This window comes from Lissotriton helveticus, chromosome 8 (assembly GCF_964261635.1).
Source record: "Lissotriton helveticus chromosome 8, aLisHel1.1, whole genome shotgun sequence".
In the NCBI taxonomy this organism is placed as follows: Eukaryota; Metazoa; Chordata; class Amphibia; order Caudata; family Salamandridae; genus Lissotriton; species Lissotriton helveticus.
In genome coordinates, this window is record NC_136069.1 from 1,723,916,533 (window position 1) to 1,723,934,279 (window position 17,747).

Here is a 17,747-nt window from a genome sequence, read left to right on the forward strand (position 1 = left end):
AATAAAAGTGGAAAAGCCCTAAAAAGGACTTGAGGCTAGCCTTGTCAGAAGGGTCCTTTGACTTTGAAATAGAATCCACAAGACTCTACTTGGGAAGAATACCTTGGTCAGTAACCAAATGAGCCTAATACTTAACCTCCTTCGTCAAGAAAAGACGCTTGTCTCTTCGCAGCACCACACCATTTGAGAACTTTTTGAAGCGTGGCATCATGGGTAGCCCTATTAGTAAAAAATACTAAAACATCATCTTGGAAAACAGACAATGATTCGATCCCCTTGAGCATGTTATTCATCAAACGCTGGAAGACGGATGCCGCTGACGCTAGGCTAAACGACTTACGGTCATATTGGTCAGTATCAAAAGGAGAAACGAAGGCAGTAAGATGTTTAGACTCAGGAGCCAACTCAACCTGGTGGTAAGGAGAGGCTAAGTCTAACTTTGATAAAACCTTGGCGTCCTTCTGCCCTTCTAAAAGTTTGTTGATGTTGTGAAGTGGACGGGAATCTACCCAAATCTCTTTGTTTACACAGCTGAGGTCAACACAGACCCTCAACTCTCTATTCTGTTTGCAGGCAACCACCAAAGGAGAAAACCACAAGGATGAGTCAACAGGTTCAATTATTCCCGTAATGCACAGAGCATTAAGGTATTTCTCCAAATCTCCTCTTATGCTAAAAAGGACGTTTCTAAGCTTATGCTTAATGGTCCTTGCACCATCCTCCACAATGATTCTATGTTGGTAGTCCTTGACCTTCCCTAACTCACCTGAAAACAAGATCTAAATTATCCCTCACAATGAGCACTTGCTTTCTGGTCCCAGGTCTGAGTACCATAACAAATAATCCCTGGTGGAACCAACACAACATTTTTAAACCTTTATGTGCTCCGTACACTTTACCAGCAATCTTCCTACCTCTAACCTCCATAATGTCTTCGATATACCCTGACAAATTGATTTCACGAGCTTCATAGGAGACCGCCTTACGATCAGGGGGTAAGAGTGTTCTACAATGGCAAGTTGTGTCATAAAGTTCTTGTGTGATCATGGAGATTCGAATACCAGAATACTAGTCTCACACTTGTATCTCCAACCAAAACTTAGGTTTGGATTACCCATATGACCTCCTCATTCTGCACCACCACAACCATGTCCCTGATTTCTTTAGTGATGGATTCATCACCTTCATAAGATAGATTTTCATCAGAAACACATTTGACAACTGTTTGCCTCTGTCAGATTGACGAACTTTGGCAAAGTGACCCGGTCTACTACAAATTCTACAGGTCGCAAACTTAGCCGAGCACTTACCACCCTTCCTATGTGCTTGGTACACACATCTGAAACAAATATTTTCTTAGGAAAAAAATGAATTTTGTTTATCAACATAACCAAAGCGTGACCTGTCAAAAGGTTTGCTGTCTTTAGTCTATTTAGTATCCATGACTTTGACAACAGAAACCAGCTCACTGTTCTCGTCTTCTAATTCCTTAGCTGACAATTGAGATGTTTCAATGCTCTTGGTCATTTTAATAGTGTCCTCCAACGTTGGATTTCCCATTGACAGTAGCTTCTGCTTGATTATCTTGTCAATACAATGACATATGAATTGGTCTCTTACTAATTGGCCTGCAAAATTATCAAACTGGCACACAGAAATTAACCTTCTCAAAGAGGTTATATAAGTATGAACATCTTAACCAGCATTCTGAACTAGTCACAACAAAACCAAACTTGGTTGAACATCAAACCAGGTCTGAAGTCTTTTCACAGTATCTTGATACTCATCAAGAATGTCTGCTCCATCAAAAACAGGGGGAGACAAATGTTTCAAAATAGCCCTGCCTTTGAATCCTAACAAATGAAGCAGAAAGCATTTCCTTCTTTCAGCCCTGAAACGATTAGCACCAATTGCACCTAAATATGTCTCAAACCCATCAACCCATTGTTTCCACTTAATGGGAGGGTCACCTGGTGTTTCCGAAAATGCAGGTGGAGGTGCAACTGCTTGCATATTTCTTCACAACACCACCCAAAGTCTTGGGATAAAGCAGTGAGAAAATGTCTTTTATATAAGGCATGGAGGATAGAAGAAAAAAAAAAGACTGATAAATATGGAATGTCACATGTTTGTTTTTAGTGGTAAGTTAATGCCCACACAGAGAACAGGCCGGTATGAGCACAGCTCAACCGCTCCTGGTGACGGAGCGGTTCCGTCACCAGCACGGCCCCGCCGCGCGGCCACCCCGCCCCCCTTAGCACTGCGGCGGAATAGCCGCCGCAGTGAAGGGGTTAAAAGACAATGTGCATAGTTAAAATTTGACACCCAGCAGCACAAACCGTACCGGAATAAGCTTTGGGCCTTAAGGTCAATGCACTTACAGTACCAGAAAAACAGCAGGGCTCCAACCAAACTCGTAATTCTCCTCATGAACAGCGCTACCACACACGACCTGTGAGGCACACCGTGAAGCAACTTTTCGGAGCAGATCAACAAAAACCCCCCAGAGATGAGCCTTTGTGAAGTAGACTCTCCTGCCACTGAACTCCTCCGTAGACTGGAACGTACCGCAACTCTGCGTTCCACTACCAGTTAGATACATGCTTTGTCAAGCCGTAGACACGTCATTGGAGAATTTCTTGAACGCAGCATCCTCCTTGTGTTCCAAACTCTGAGGAAACGTGCTCCGTCAGCGCGCCTTAACGCCTTCCTGATTCTGTCGTCACCTTGTCGTGGTGAAACCCAGTGCCCTCCCTGCATTCCGGCCCACTCCTCTAAATCCACGCTCTACCCACTGTATGTCGACTCTTCTCAGCTTGCTTGAGAAGAACACTGCAACTCACCGGCACCCTGCACAAACTCTGGAAGGACCATCTATTGTCGAAGATCCACAGGAGCAGCAGAAATCATCCGAAAAGCAGGGAGACCACACTGGAAGGTCCATGTAGATGGCCCAGCATTCGTCACCACAAAACAATGTAGTGAGGGAGACGAAGGAGCCAGGTAAGGAATCGCAAAGTATATTTGGTCTGCTGAGCCATCTCAGGCAGAGCTCAGACAGCGTCCAAAGTTCAATTGACCAAAACCCTAACGCTCTGTAGGGAACCCCCACACAGTGAAGGTCCTAATAGAGCAACATTCTAAGTACTTTAAAGCAATAACTACTACACACTCCCACATCAATACATTGACCTGTATCGTACCCACTTTATCACAAAGTTTTCTATTCCAAGATGGCACCTGAGATCGATGGTCTAGTGCACCTCCCTCAGTCGTGTTCCTGACGTATTCACGATAGGGCACGTCTGAAACAACTCCCGCCTTCCGGTCTCGCTGACACCGAAGAGACACAGCTAGGGCAGGTCTCATGGAGGAAGCTATTACGCATCCAAGTAAGTCACTAACAGCATCAGTGTTACCTTTCCGTGGCCACTGTAAGACGCTTCCAATATTCAAAAAGCCGTGTGCTTTTCCTTCCCCACAGGGAGCTCAATCAGGTGCTTCATCTGTCCTCTCCTCATGGTGTTTTTGTGATACCCTAATTGAGTAAGTTTCAGTTTATAATCAAAGTTAGCCTCAGTATATGCTATTCCAGGATGTAGCTCATTGCACCACAAGATGCTTGTTGGTACGCTTTTATGCTATCTGCATCAGTAGGGGCATACAATCAAAGGAATTGGTAAATGCCTGAGGGTAGCATATTGTTTACTGTATTATGATGTTTGTGATAAGATTTGTCATTTTACGTTCCAGTAATTCTTTTACTCCAGGTTAAGGTACACCATTACTTTTTGACCTGTTGTGAGACTGATCACTACGTCATGATTTGGATCTAGTCAATTGTAGAGTAGGTTCTTTATTACGGTCCTGAAGAATCGCCACACGATTACTGACTGACATACAGAGGCGAGAAACATGCTGACCCTTTTTTTGCATAATAGCAACAAAAGGGTTTGGCCCTATGCGGCTGGATGGACCTTAGTGAACTAAGAAAAAAAGGGGGGATTTCCTAGCCGTCAGATTCAAATGCTGCTAAACCAAATTAACTGACTAGAGGCCATCAATTCAATTGATATAATATCAATCTTATGTCATAAAGGGGAAACCATAGAAGAGGGACCTCCTAAAATTAATAGTGATATAATAAAAGGGTAAAGAGGTTGTGTGTCCTGTTTATGGCAAAAAGAGACATTTCTAAGGAAGAGAACCCTCACTCACCTAAAGGTGACATGCTTCATCATAGGGTTCCTTCTTCACACCAGGGCCGTAAGGTCACTGGTGTGGGCTACAACTCTTCCAAACTAGAAGTGGAGCGTAGGTGTTTTATAGTGGGGGACCAAAAATATGATGAGGGAAGGGCAGAGTCCAAAAAGAAATTTCAAAAGGTGTTCAAACTGTCTCCACGGGACCAAATATCTTTATTGTGCGGTGCCTTTGGACAGGAATAAAAACGAAGAGGACTAGGGGCCAGATGCAGGTGGCCACTTACCGGCCGGTAACGGCCGATTTCGGCCGTTACCGACAGGTAAATGGGTTTTTGGGATGTAGGGGGCCAATTTTAACGATTCGGTAAATTTACCGAATCGGTAAAATACCGATTCGATATTTTTACCGATTCGGTAACTCCTAGATGTAGGTGGGACTCTTCTGAGTCCCAAAGGCCTTTCAAATTCTGTATTTTACCACCCAATCCAATTGGGTGGTAAAATACCGAATCCAGGTGTACATGCACATGTGTGCATGCACACCTATGCCATGTGACAGACAGACATGCCCTTAGGGCATGTCTGTGTGCCACATGGCACACATGCCTGTATTTGGGGTGCTAGAGGGTGTCAAAGTGACACCCCCTGCACACTTGCTGGAATCGGTATTTACCGAATCTGTAAATACCGATTCGGTAATGCCCATTGATTCCTATGGGCTTCAATGCCCATAGGAATCAATGGGCATTACCGAATCGGTATATACAGAATCGGTAAATACCGAATCTTAACGATTCGGTATTTATCGATTCTGTAGTACCTACATCCCCCCCCCTCTATTTTACCACTTCTTAAATACCGAATCAGTAAAATTCGGTATTTAAGAAGTGGTAAAATAAAATTACCTACATCTAGGCCTAGATGTTATCAACAAATATACCCCTGATTGAGGTCAACATGTTTCTGCCCTTCAAAGACATCAGTCAGGGCATTCTTCAGGACCAAAAATAATTAAGTCACTCTGCATACCAATAATGAGACTAATATTAAACAAATGTGTATACTGGCTGTTGAGTAGTTGTAGCCTGTATATATGACTGATGTGTAACACAGCATCTCATCTGGAAGATACAAACAAAAAACACATACACAAGAGGTTAGTGATCTGGCTATCAATTGTACACAGAGACAACATATGAAGGTCTGCAGGAAATAAAATGTTACCTGATCATTGGTATTATTATTTTTTTTTATACTTTATTCGATAAACTTTTATCATAAAAGTAGATACAATTTCATTATAAAATAATAAAGTTCATATTGATCATATTTCATAATACAGGAGGAATAAAAATATGTTTAAATGTATATATTGACCTTGTATTTTAAGGGTCATAGGACATAAAGTGCAGTGATAATCTTTCCATAATCAGCCAGATTAATTAGTCTTAGTTTACTAGCTCGTTTTCGACTGGATAAGCTTTGAACGTATCTTCCAGGCTCTCCCCAAATACTTTGCTACTCCACAGATGACCATCATAGATGTTGTGTCCGTTGTCAAAATTCGGAGGGCCATCATACAGTGCCTCACTCCTAATTCCCTGCATACAGGTTTCAGCCATCTTTTCCTGACCCCCCTATAGGTGCTGCAAGCAAACAGAAAGTGTGCTAGGGACTCGGTGGGGTTTGCACATCCTGGACAAGTAGCTTGGTGGGACAAGGGAGGTTTCCAGCGTTTAGTAAATTCATTCAAGGGAAGTGTCCCGTACCTCAATTTTAGATAAAGAGTTCTGTCTCTAGGTATTTTAATGAAATCTAAAAAGGGTTCCAGCTTCCTCTCCGGTTTGTGCTCTAGGAACTGGTCAGTTAGAGTGCCCCACTTGGTGTCTTTTAGATCCTTATCTTGCACCCAGTTCCAGTAGATTTTCTTAACCGTTTCTTTCGGGGGGAAAACTGGGATAGCCACGCTTCACTCATCCCTAGATTGTTAACCAACTCCCTCAATGTATTCAGCCATACGATCTTCTTTTAACTATTCAATTTAATTAGCTCATCAAAGACTGCTGCATAGCTTGCCAACTCTGGGGTCCTTCTTAGACGCACTAAATATAGTAATGGGCGGAGGTAAACTATGTCTTTGATTGATCGTCGACCCATATCATGAAGAAGTGGTTTTAAAGGGGTAGAGAGTGGGAGGCCGACTAGATCTCTTAGAAACTTATTCTCAGCTTTAACTAGATCTGCAGTCTTGTCGAAACCCCATAATTCCGACCCATAGACTGCAGCGGCCAATTCCTTCCCATCATAGACGGCTAAAGCAGGGGCGATAGGTCTGCTGTAGGAGGCTCGGTGATCTCTTGAAATAGCCCCTGACACTCTTTTAAGATTTAAAAGCATTTTGGCCACATGGGTGTCCCGTTTCATTCTATGATTGACCCTTACTCCCAGGTAGTCAAAAGCATCCACCTCCTCTAGCCTAGTTCCATTGAGGGCAACATTGATCTTTCTGGGTTTTTTGGTCTGGGATAGTACCATCAATTTGGTTTTAGTTGTGTTGATGGTTAGACCATGTTCTTCACAGAACAAGTTAAACCTTTCTAAGTGTTTCTGAAGGCCAGAGGGAGTTTTGGACATCAGGAGGGTGTCGTCCACGAAGAGGAGGGTCGGTATCTTTTCGCCCGCCAGGGTTGGGGCATCGGCTGGGTCCTCTCTCAAATGGTCTGCCACCCCATTTACAAAGAGAGAGAACAGAGTTGGGGCCATCGCACAACCCTGACAGACCCCCCTGTTCACTGGTATCCTCCTGGTCAGTTCGCCCTGTCCTCCCCATCTGATTCTTGCGTAGGTGCCATCATGTAGTCTTTTTATCAACTCTAGGAGGTATCGTGGGAGACCCATGTCCTGAAGTACTTCCCATAGTTTGGCACGGGGCACAAGGTCGAAGACGGTTTTGAGATCTATAAAGGCCAGATATAATGAGCCTTTCCCGACGGGTACGGTTTTCCAGTATGTCGCAGCAAATCTGAAAACCTGGTCCATCGTGCCCACCTTCCGCCTGAACCCTGCTTGTAAGTGTGTTAGGATATTTCCCTCCTCTAACCAGGATACCATTCTAGAGATGAGGACCCTGCCAACCACTTTCTGAATTACATCAATCAGACTTATAGGTCTGTAGTTGGCAGGGTCCTCTTTGGCCCCCTTCTTGTATATTGTGACCACTTCTGCCCCTTTCCATGACTCGGGGACTGAGTGGCCTTGGACGAGAAGGTTCATCAAAAGAAGGATGAAATTAGCCCATAGAGTGGGATCATGTAGAAGTAAATTGCCTGGCAGGCCATCCGGGCCAGCAGCCTACCCAGGCGCTATATTTTTAATGGCCAATTGGACCTCTGTTAGTGTAAAAGGATCTACTGAGTTAATACATGCATGCTCTAGTTCTAATTCTGTTTCGGCATCTGGTGGTTGCTCTGAGTCAGCCTCGTAGCAATAGAGATGTAAAAAATGGGAATACCATTGCTGTTCGGTTATGTGATTTGGGACAGACTCTATTCCCCTTCTATTGAGTTTATTTATTAGGTCCCAAAATAGAGTAGAATCCTTTTCAGAAGCCGCCCTTTTGAGTTCCTGCCAGTGGTCTTCCTCCCATGCACGTTTTGCTAGTTCTATGGTTCTATTGTAATCTTTTCTGGCCATCCTTACTGCTATAGGATCTTTTTTGTGAAGAGCCAGTGAGATGGCCTTTCTCTTTTCCCTGCAGTTGGCTGTAAACCATAAATTACCACTTTTAACTAATTTATTTTTGTGTCCTCTGGCAGCTTTAACCTTAAAATATGAACCTATATTTAGTATTAAATCCCCATAAATTCCACTGAGATCTAATTCAAATCCTTCATCCTGCACAGTAAAGAGCGTTGATAGTTCCGCGCTCTTTGATGTAACCAAGTCGCCTATACTGGTCAGGATATTCTCTTGGCAAGCCACCTAATCCCATTTTAACCTGCGGTTAGAGTTTGATGGAACTACTTCTTTGGTGAATAGTGGATCACTTATCTTCCTCTTGCAGTCCCATCTAATTTCCATGCAGAGGGGAGTATGGTCGCTGTTCGGCATCTGCTTAACCTCCATATCGACCACATTCCCCCATATTTTTGTGTCCAGGAGGATGTAATCAATACGCGAGGGGCCATTGAGTCTGTTAAAGGTCATGGCCCCATCTGGGTCCGAGGGTGTTCTACCATTTAGTGCACGTAAGTTGTATTCCAATGTTAGAGCATTAATTTGTAGTGCCCTAGCTGACCATCTCTTAATTGGTCTTAGAGTCAATACAGGAATAAAGTGTTTCAGATCTTGTTCATTAGACCCCAGTAGATCTTCCTCACTTAAGGGTTCATACGTGCAATTCAGGTCACCTCCCATAATTATGTTAGATCGAGGGGGGATACCTGTTAAGGCCAGTTCTAGTGATGCTATTGTGGCAGAGTTTGTAGACCCCGGGGATCCTCTAGCATATACATTGAACAGCTCTATTCTATTGCCATTCAAAGGTCCTTTAAAGGATAGATGTAGAATATCTTCAGAGTTGGTGTTGTGAACAGTGAAATCCCAGTTCAATGAAACCTTGACCCAGATATGGAGTCCCCCCGAAGGGCGACCCTTCCCTTGGCTTACCGCAGGAATAAAAAAGGTGGAATACCCTGGTTTGTACAGTGCTGTTGTGCTCCATGTCTCCTGGAACATGCACACCTCATAGTTGTCAATGAATTTATTCCATTCTGGAATGGCCAGTTTCTTTTTGAGGCCTGCTATGTTCCAGGAGAGTATCCGGATCGTCTCTGAATTTCCTTCCCCTCCCATGTAGAGCTCCCTTTTCTCCTGATTCAATAGGTCCCTTGGAGGCGAACTAAAAAGCGCATTAGTTGCGCCACAGGTATTTTCCATGACATCAGTAGGGGGCTGGATTCCGGAGAGATACTGTGATTGTCTTTAGATAGTCAGTCTACTTTATTTAGATCTGAAAGGTCATTAACCCCCACTACGGACCATGAGGGCAGGCATCTAATCTGGATATTGGATTGTTTGGGGGGGCAAGTCCGAAACTCGAGAGCCACTAGGTTCTCTGCCAATGCTTCATTGCACAGTTGAATTTCGATACAGTCTGTGTGCGAACTGTGCAAGGACAATCTTCTGACAAAAGTCAAATCCTCCCTTATAATAGATCTGCATCCCCTCACATGTCGGAGCCAATGAATTACTTTATTTTGGATAGATTCTCTTGTTTCACACCCAGATTTCATATTTGGTTTTGGGACCCCAGTCATGTAAACTATCGCTTTGGAGTTTCTTTTAGCATTATCTAGCAGGGGAGTGTTTGGAGCAGCCCTAGACTTTCCGTTGCCACCCGGTCTAGTATCCTTGCAAGATTGTATACTCGAGTGTGCAGGTCTATTACCAAATGCTGTGCCCCGTGTTCTCATAATTTCAGCATATGACCTAGAACTAAGACTATGCTGTCCTGCTGAAGAGTCCCTGTCATGGGGTCTTTGGTGCAGGAACCCTTTCTTTGCGAGCCCACCTTCTGGTTGTTTGCAGGGGATTAGAGGATCTGTTGGGGTACATGGTGTCAATACTATTGCAGGTGTAGCAATTTGCGGGGTTTTTGCCCTATCGGTGTTATCCTTCTGGGATAATACTTCCAACATTTTTTTTATAGAAAGTATGTCCCTCTCTAAATTCTCTAATTTCTTTAAAAGAGCTATATTAGAGGTTGAACATTTTGGGCAACCCCCATAATCCCTTCACCCACTAGTGTGGTAGCCATACGAGCATACATACATCACACTCCAGGGTAACAGTGTAGACAGTTGCTTACATTCTTAGATACTTGCTAAATAGTCACCTTGGTCCTGAAGAATCGCTCAACAAACCTCACAGTAGCGAGAAACATGTTGACCGGACTACAATAAATTCCAGATGAGAGCGGGAAACATTATTTTCCACTACTCTCCTCTAGGAAATCGTTTTTAATTAAAGCAGTGGCCCTTCTGAATAAAGTATTCCCGGTACCACTAGCTTTATTTTAACCCACTAAATCACGTCTACCCTTAGTTTTGGCCCCATACCCGCACTTCATCCATACGGCAGTTGGAAAAAGATCTCCGCTAAAGAGCCCCTCTATGAGGTGTTGCCCGTTGGGTATTGCACCGCCGACCCAACGAGGAGCAGGCCCAAATGATGAAGCATGACACCTGAAAGGGTGTGTGAGGGCATTAAATCCAACAAAATGGATTCCCAGGGTTACCCTCAGGCTACCCTGTTCTAATCCACCTGCATCACATACTGTATTTCTTTTTTCCATGAGGAACAGCACGACAACTTTTGTATGGACGTCTCAGTTGGGCACACCGAGCTTGGACCTTCTGCTCCGTCAAGAGCAGTAATAGCCCGTCACTCCTTCCCTTTGATACCAACCCCCATAACCATCAGCACTTGTCCCATTTGCCTTAGCACCCCTCTCAATTGTTTGACAATCACATCCAGGGTGTCTCCTGATTCCCCTTCTAGAACAGCAAATCTGTTAACACAGTTAATGACTATCTCCCCTGTATTCTCTTGTGTCTCATAAGCGGTGAATTCTGGGGTAGCACTGAGTAAATTAATCTCCTTAGACGCCTCTAACTGGGCCAACTTGGCAGGGCCTTCTAATGGATTGTGTACTTCGCAAATTGGGGGGATATATGTTTTTTTTTTGTTAAATAGCTGGGATCACTTTCCCTCGCTGCTGTTTTAATACTTCTGAAAGTGGGTCAGGGTTTTGCTCCTGGTGGGTACTAGAATTTCCTGTCAGAATCTCCTCAAAATCACTGACGATAGTTTCGATTCTTGTCAAAGTACAATTGGATCCAGGATGCATAACCTTTTTTGCTTTTTTCCCCTTCTTGGGATGGGACGACTGTACTCCACCTTCCATAGTTTTTCTCTTGCCCATTGCTTAATCTAATAGGTTACTAAAGACAGCCTCAGTCTGTTATTTACAGATAATTAGTCTCTGCAGGACAAGTCAACACAGGGACGCGTCTTTTGATTTACTTTTACTTTTAGTAGCCCCCATTTCCCCACAGTACCTTTTAGTCCTTGGTGTGGAATCCTCAAAGTCCAGATGTTAAGGGGGTAGCCCTGCCCTGCCTCTTCCGGTCTGGTGCCCTCCTGCAGCGTCACTGACTCTGCGCCCCCGCAAAGCCCTCTGGGAACTGTAGTCCCGGGTCCGCTGTTCACCTTGCGGTCGCGCTGGTAGGGTCAGCAATGCAGCCTCTGCGGCTCTGCAGCGGTGGCGTTTGGCCCAGGGACGGGAGGCTCTCTCTGTTCCCCCCAAGCTTCTTCCAGGTGAGATGGTGTTGACCGTTCCCTTCACGGCAGAATCAAGGCGTCATTGGTATTCAATTTTCAGCCAAATGGGTACCCCACTTAAAACACAGCTGAAAGAAAGACACAGAAACATGGCAGAGGAAGGGAGGCAGAAAACCCCATTCAATATTTAAGGCTGAATAGATACATCATGTCAGCGGATGTCAAGGCAAATAAAAATCTTAAATTCAAGAAAGGGGTGTGGGTTTTGCTTAAGGGCTCATTATCCTCCAATTTCACATGAGGTCTCTTTTCTACCTGATATAGTCAATGTTGGTTTGATATATGCAACTAGACTGTTGTGGCTAAATAGGACTTAGTCTCAGTCTTCTATCTGAAGAGTTGGGGGAGTCTACGTTCCAGTGGTGACCTGAAAGAATTAGCTTTAGTTTGTATCAAGGAGGCATGTATGCCTCCCAATATGGGAAGCACGAAAGATTAGGTTTAGGTTTATGGATTTATAGAGCGCATGGCTATCCATAGGCATCCCAGCTCAAGAACAGATGAAGGAGACTATCTTGTGTAAAAATTAGGGGAACAGCCATGTTTTAAGCTTTTTTTAAAGGACTGTTCATTTCTAATCAATCGCAGCACTGGGTCCATACTGTTCCAGAGTTTGGTCCATACTGTTCCAGAGGTTGGGCACCAGGTGTGAGAGCGATCACTCACCCCACCTAGATCTCTTGATTCTAGTAGTGGTCATCCAAAAATTCAACCCTGATCTGAGACAGCGGGCGGGTGACTAGTGGGAGATCAGAGTTTGTAACATGGCAGGACCTCTACTATACATGGCTCTGTGGGCCAGGCAGAGGGACTTGAATTTAATCCTGGCCTGAACCGGAAGCCAATATAGCTCCCTCAAGGACGCCCTTACTGATCGGTGCCTGGGTATCCTGAGAAGCAGTCTAGCTGCTGCATTCTGTACCACTTGTAACCTATCAGTGACATATTTGGGGGAGCCAAGGTATAACGAGTTGCCATAGTTGAGTCTCAAATCTACCAAGGCTTGCACCATCATCCTTCTTGAGTTCTCTGGGAGTAAACTCAGAATTTTCCTAATCATCCGGAGTATCCCAAAACAGGTACTCGCCAATTTTTTGGCTTGCGTCTCCATGGTTAAGTTCTGATCGAGCCACATCCCCAGATTTGTTATGGAAGTCTTAGGGTACTCGGGGGCAGTTTACTGACATGGGGATCTCTGAGCATGGGCTAAAGCTACTGCCCAAAATCCTAACCTCTGATTTTTCCCTATTCAGCTTAAGACTACAGTCGGCCATCCATGTTCCTATTTTTTCCAGGCAAGGGGTTAGTTACCTATGGTCTGAATTAAAGGTGTCTGCTATCGAAACCACTAATTGGGTGCCATCGGCATATGACAAAATGGAGAGTCCAAACTCCTGACTATATGAGCCAGTGGGCTCAGATAAATATTAAAAAGGGTCGGGCTCAGGGAGGATCCCTGAATTACTCCCCAAGGAGCTGAGAAGGTGTCTGACAGAATGCCGGCCTCCATACACTGAAAGGATCTGTCGCTCAGGAACGAGGCCACCCATTGATTGGCTGTATCTCTAATCCCAATATCTTCAAGCCTGTTGACAAGGATTTTGTGGTCTACCATGTAGAAGGCTGCACTTAGATCTATTAGCACAATAGCAGCCGCTCTTCCCTGATCTAGTATGCGTTTAATTTTTTGGTGACAATAAGTAGTGCTGACTCCGTACTATGTTCCGGTCGGAATCCCATCTGGGTCTGGTGTAAGATGCCATTATCTCCCAGAAAATATGAGATAAAATGTTCACGTGTTTCTCCGCAATCTTTCCCAGATCAGGCTGCAGTGAGATCGGACGGTCAATTGCCACAAAGGCGGGGTCCAGTTGGTGTTTTATCAACAGCGGTTCTACAATGGCATGCTTCCACTCTTTGGGTACTACGCCTTTTTCGAGAGACAGAGATGAAACTAGTAAGTTTGGTTAAGACGCAGTTCCCCCCTTGAGCGAGGGTGTGAGGTGGACCCTGATTTAATGTTCCGTAAAAAGGGAGCCAACCTGTTCCTCACTTAGTTTGGGATATCTAAACAGAGCCAGGGAAAGGGAGGTTACTAACTGCTCTGTGCTAATGGGGAGTTCAGGAGGGCTCATAGAAACCTTGGTTGTCACTGACATTTGGCTTGAGTTTGGATGAGGGGAGTTGTAAACGTTTTCCACCTAACTCTTGAAAATCGTGGCAAACCCACTACATCTCTCTTTAGAACATTGAGAAAGGAGGGCGCCTGATTCAACTGTTGTGAGAGATTTTACAATCTTAAACAGCTCCTTTGAAGAATTAGAGGACTTTGATATTTTTTCTGCAACAAATGCTGCTTTTCTAATGTTTTTGTGATATTGCTGAGTAGCTACTTTATATGCTATTCTGAGCTCAGGGGCATACGTTTTCCTCCAACTCCTTTCTAGCTTTTTACAGCTTTTCTTTTGAGCGACCAACTGAGGGCTGAACCAGGAAGATCTGTTGGGATTTTTTGCCTTTATTGGACCTGGTTTCCTAAAGTTCAGATCCACGGATCGATTCATCCAGGTTAACCAATTTTTATGGGCTTCCTCTGTATCTCTTATATCTTGTGGAGAGGTTGCCTCAAGGTCTGTAAGCCAGGCTTCAGGGGCCAGCCTTGGTCATTTGCGTCTGAGCACTGAGCAGACATCTTCGGGTTTAGCTATAGGGAGGTTTCTCCAGTCGAGAGTCATTGCAAAACAAAGGGTCCAAAGTCTGGCCCTTTTCATGAGTGGCCTGATGCATCAATTGTGTTAGTTGTAAGGCATCAAGGTCAGCTAAGCATCTCTTGGTCGATGGATTTGTATGATTGTCCAGATGAACATTAAAGTCGCCTTTTCACTATAATCATGCTGGCCAAGATGTCCGGGATAGCCTCTAAGAAAGGCGCACAAGTCCTGGGGGCCTATGATTAAGACTTCCTGAAAAGGAAGAGGTTGGGTGAGGGACAATCTAAAGGCAAGAGCCTCACAATTGACAGTATTAAGGGGGTAATAACACAGGCCAGATGTGATTTGCAAATGATGTCAATGCCGCCTCCTGCTTTTCCCACTCTATCGAGTTGGTATATCTCAAAACCCTGGGGGAGGGTACTTACAATCTCTGGGATGGGGCTTTCTCGAAGTCAAGTTTCAGTGAGGCATAGTACCTCCAGGTCTTTCTCGTCAATCAGTAACCTGATCTCGGTTGAATGTTTTGGAAGGGATCTACAGTTAATTAGCCCCATCTTCCAGTGTTTGGTGTGGTCAATCCCCTTCCCTTTGCAACTTCCTTGCTGGGCCAAGGTCCCTGACGCAAAGCCGCAGATATGGCAGCTCAGGGGATTGTTAAGGAACTAATGAACATTTATAATTGGTATTTATCAAAGGGCATGTCACACCGCCACATAAACCCAGTATGACACCACTGATTCACAAGAAATGCGTGCAAGGCGTCATGCACAAACCCGAAGTCCAATATATCATAAAACAAAATAAAAATCTATCTGTATCTAATGAGAGCACTGCGTTTAGAATGTCAGAATCCTAGACTCATCCGTGTAGCAGTCCGACTTCCTCATGATTGGATGGGGTCCCGGCAAGAGAAAGAAACACCACCGAAGGAAATGACTGCAAGTGCCCCGTGCGTAACGCACCTAACAGGATCATGACCTTAGACATGAGGTGGAAGTGGACACCAACTCACTGTATGGCACAGAACAAACACAAGCCCATCCACAGAGCTGATCCCCAGTGTTAAATATTGGGTTAATGATTGCCTGGGTGAGAACCCTGTTCAACTAACAACCACCATCCTAGTCAGGGCACCGCACAAGCAAATCCCAAATGAGCCTGTGCCCAGCCCTCTAGGAGCTTGACACAGAGCAGTCAGGCTTAACTCAGAGGCAATGTGTACATTACTTGTGCCACACTTCAAATAGTAAAACTATGAAAATACCAAACAAATACTATCCCACACTTGATTAGAAAAAATCCAATCAGTCGAACCGAAGTTATGAATTTTTTAAGACTAAACTGCAATTTAGTGCCTAAAAAGCATAAGATCTGTGGCTATCCGCTCGATCTGGACCACCTCAAAACATAAGTTTAAGTTGTCCGTGATGGAGCATGAGTCGGTTAGAGTCCCAGATTAGTCCAGCTGAAGCACTCAGGGTCCAGGACCTGACAGGCACCTCTAGGGGACATAAATTCCCTGAAAACAGGTCCAGGAGCTGTTGAGGAGCTTTTTAAGTTCCTAAGGCAGTGATCAGTAGGCCAGCATACAAGCCCTTGGAGTCTCTCTGGGTCCAGGGTTCAAGATTGTGTTTCAGACCCTGTCCTTTTTCCCCAGCAAGAGGTCAGCAGGCAGCAGATTAGCACAGAAGGGCAGCAACTCGTCCAGAGCAGCAGTCCAGCAGAATGACAGTCCTTGTAGCAGCATAGCAATCCTTCTTCCTGGCAGAGTGTCCACAGGTCCAGAAGTATTTTGAAAAGTTGGAAAGAAGCCCTATGTTTATACCCTGGTGGCCTTCTCTTAAAATGTGAGAAAAGATTCTGGAAAGGTTTTCTAGAGTGCATGGGATTTACTGACTGTTTTGGTTCCAAGCAGGCTGCAGTGGCAATACAGGGTGATAAGGCCCTTTGTGTGAAGGCAGAGCACAGGCTATTCAGTTGTAAGTGGGGCTGTACTCAGCTCCTGCCAGCAGATGGTCCATCCAGACACACCTATCTCTTTATTGTGTCTATCTGGGAGGAATTCACAAAGTCCACCTTTCAGCTACTTCATAAACAAAACAGAATCCACTCAAGAGCAACAGTGGCCCCTACAATGGTGGGGAGCACTCAGTGTTTTTAAAATACCCCTCACACACCAAAAGGACCCTTGGTCTCATGCTTCATCATCGGGGTCTTCGCACCCCTCTACGGGATGCAGCATGCTACTACCTACGGCTACGTGGGAGCACTTATACACAGTCTATGTGTGGTGTGTGTAGGGTGGTGATTTTTTGTGAGTAGTGGGGTTTGGAAAGTGATACATTCTTTTTTAAAAATACCTGGGTGAGGGGTAAAGAAACATTTTTTAATATGCCCCCGGCTGGTATTGTTAAAATCGGTGTGGTGTGAGGTTATTAATGTATAGTGATGTACATTAACCTCGCTAGTGCGTCGACCTGTTTCGGAGTCTAAAACTCCTTCTTCAGGACGGGGTTGCGCAAATCCCCACCTTACTCACATGTGATAAAAGTGTATTATACAGAAAAGTGAACTCAAGGGTATATTTGTACCTAATTCACAATGTATTCGTAGTCTCTCGCCCAATTGGCGTTCCTGTAAGGAAAAAGGAGGGAATTATGCATTGTAATTATTATTCACAAAACTATTCATGGTTCTCCTGGCAATGTGTCTACAGCAAAGCGATGAGAAGCCGATATCTAGACAAAATTTGCCATACCATGAGTGATCATGCCCCCTGTAAAAAAGGAACAAGGACAGGACAAACAACACACAAAACATAAAGCACACCCTTCTATATTAACTTTCTTCCATGGCTTATGGTTTTTTGTGAGGGTCAATGAATAATAGAGGTTTGCATTGCTGGTTCTTACTTATTGTTTTGAGCTTGATAAACCTCATGAGCCTCCTAGCGCTTGTGGGGGGTTAATCAGGCCATTATGCAACCTGTGGACAAACAAGGATTCGGGCTCAGGGTTTTTACTTCCAGGGTTTTGCTGTTACCATCTTCCTTGCAGGTTAGTTACTCACGATTACTGAAAGTCGAGCCTGTCTCCCTCCCCTCAACGCGGCTCCGCTGGATCTGGGTTCTTGAGCGGGTCGCCCTTTATATACCTGCAGAATGTTGTTGATTGCCAATCTGTCGGGAATTAGAAGGCTGAAGGGTCTGGCATCCTGCCCAAACATGGGCATGCCGGTAATTGTTTTGCCCCGTGTGTTTGAGGAGCTGTGGATTCCCCCCGCGCGCATGCGTGATTGTTGTTTCCTGAGATGGTGCATCAGCGCATGCGCAGTGCCGGAATTCTTTGGATGCGCATGCGTGGTTGTTGTAGGGGGCCGTCTTTGTTTGTGGTGTTCGAGCCCCAAGGGCGGCTGATGTACAACA

At 44.7% G+C, this 17,747-nt stretch overlaps 1 protein-coding gene across 1 annotated transcript in view; it reads left to right on the plus strand.

Annotated features, from left to right (window-relative positions):
* Positions 1–17,747, plus strand: part of LOC144774154 (NACHT, LRR and PYD domains-containing protein 12-like) — a 1,547,343-nt gene that overhangs the window by 159,823 nt on the left and 1,369,773 nt on the right. Inside the window, exon 2 of the mRNA XM_078659170.1 lies at positions 9,707–9,714. Within this exon, the coding sequence (XP_078515296.1) occupies positions 9,707–9,714 (8 nt within the window). The remainder of the gene's footprint in view (positions 1–9,706; positions 9,715–17,747) is intronic.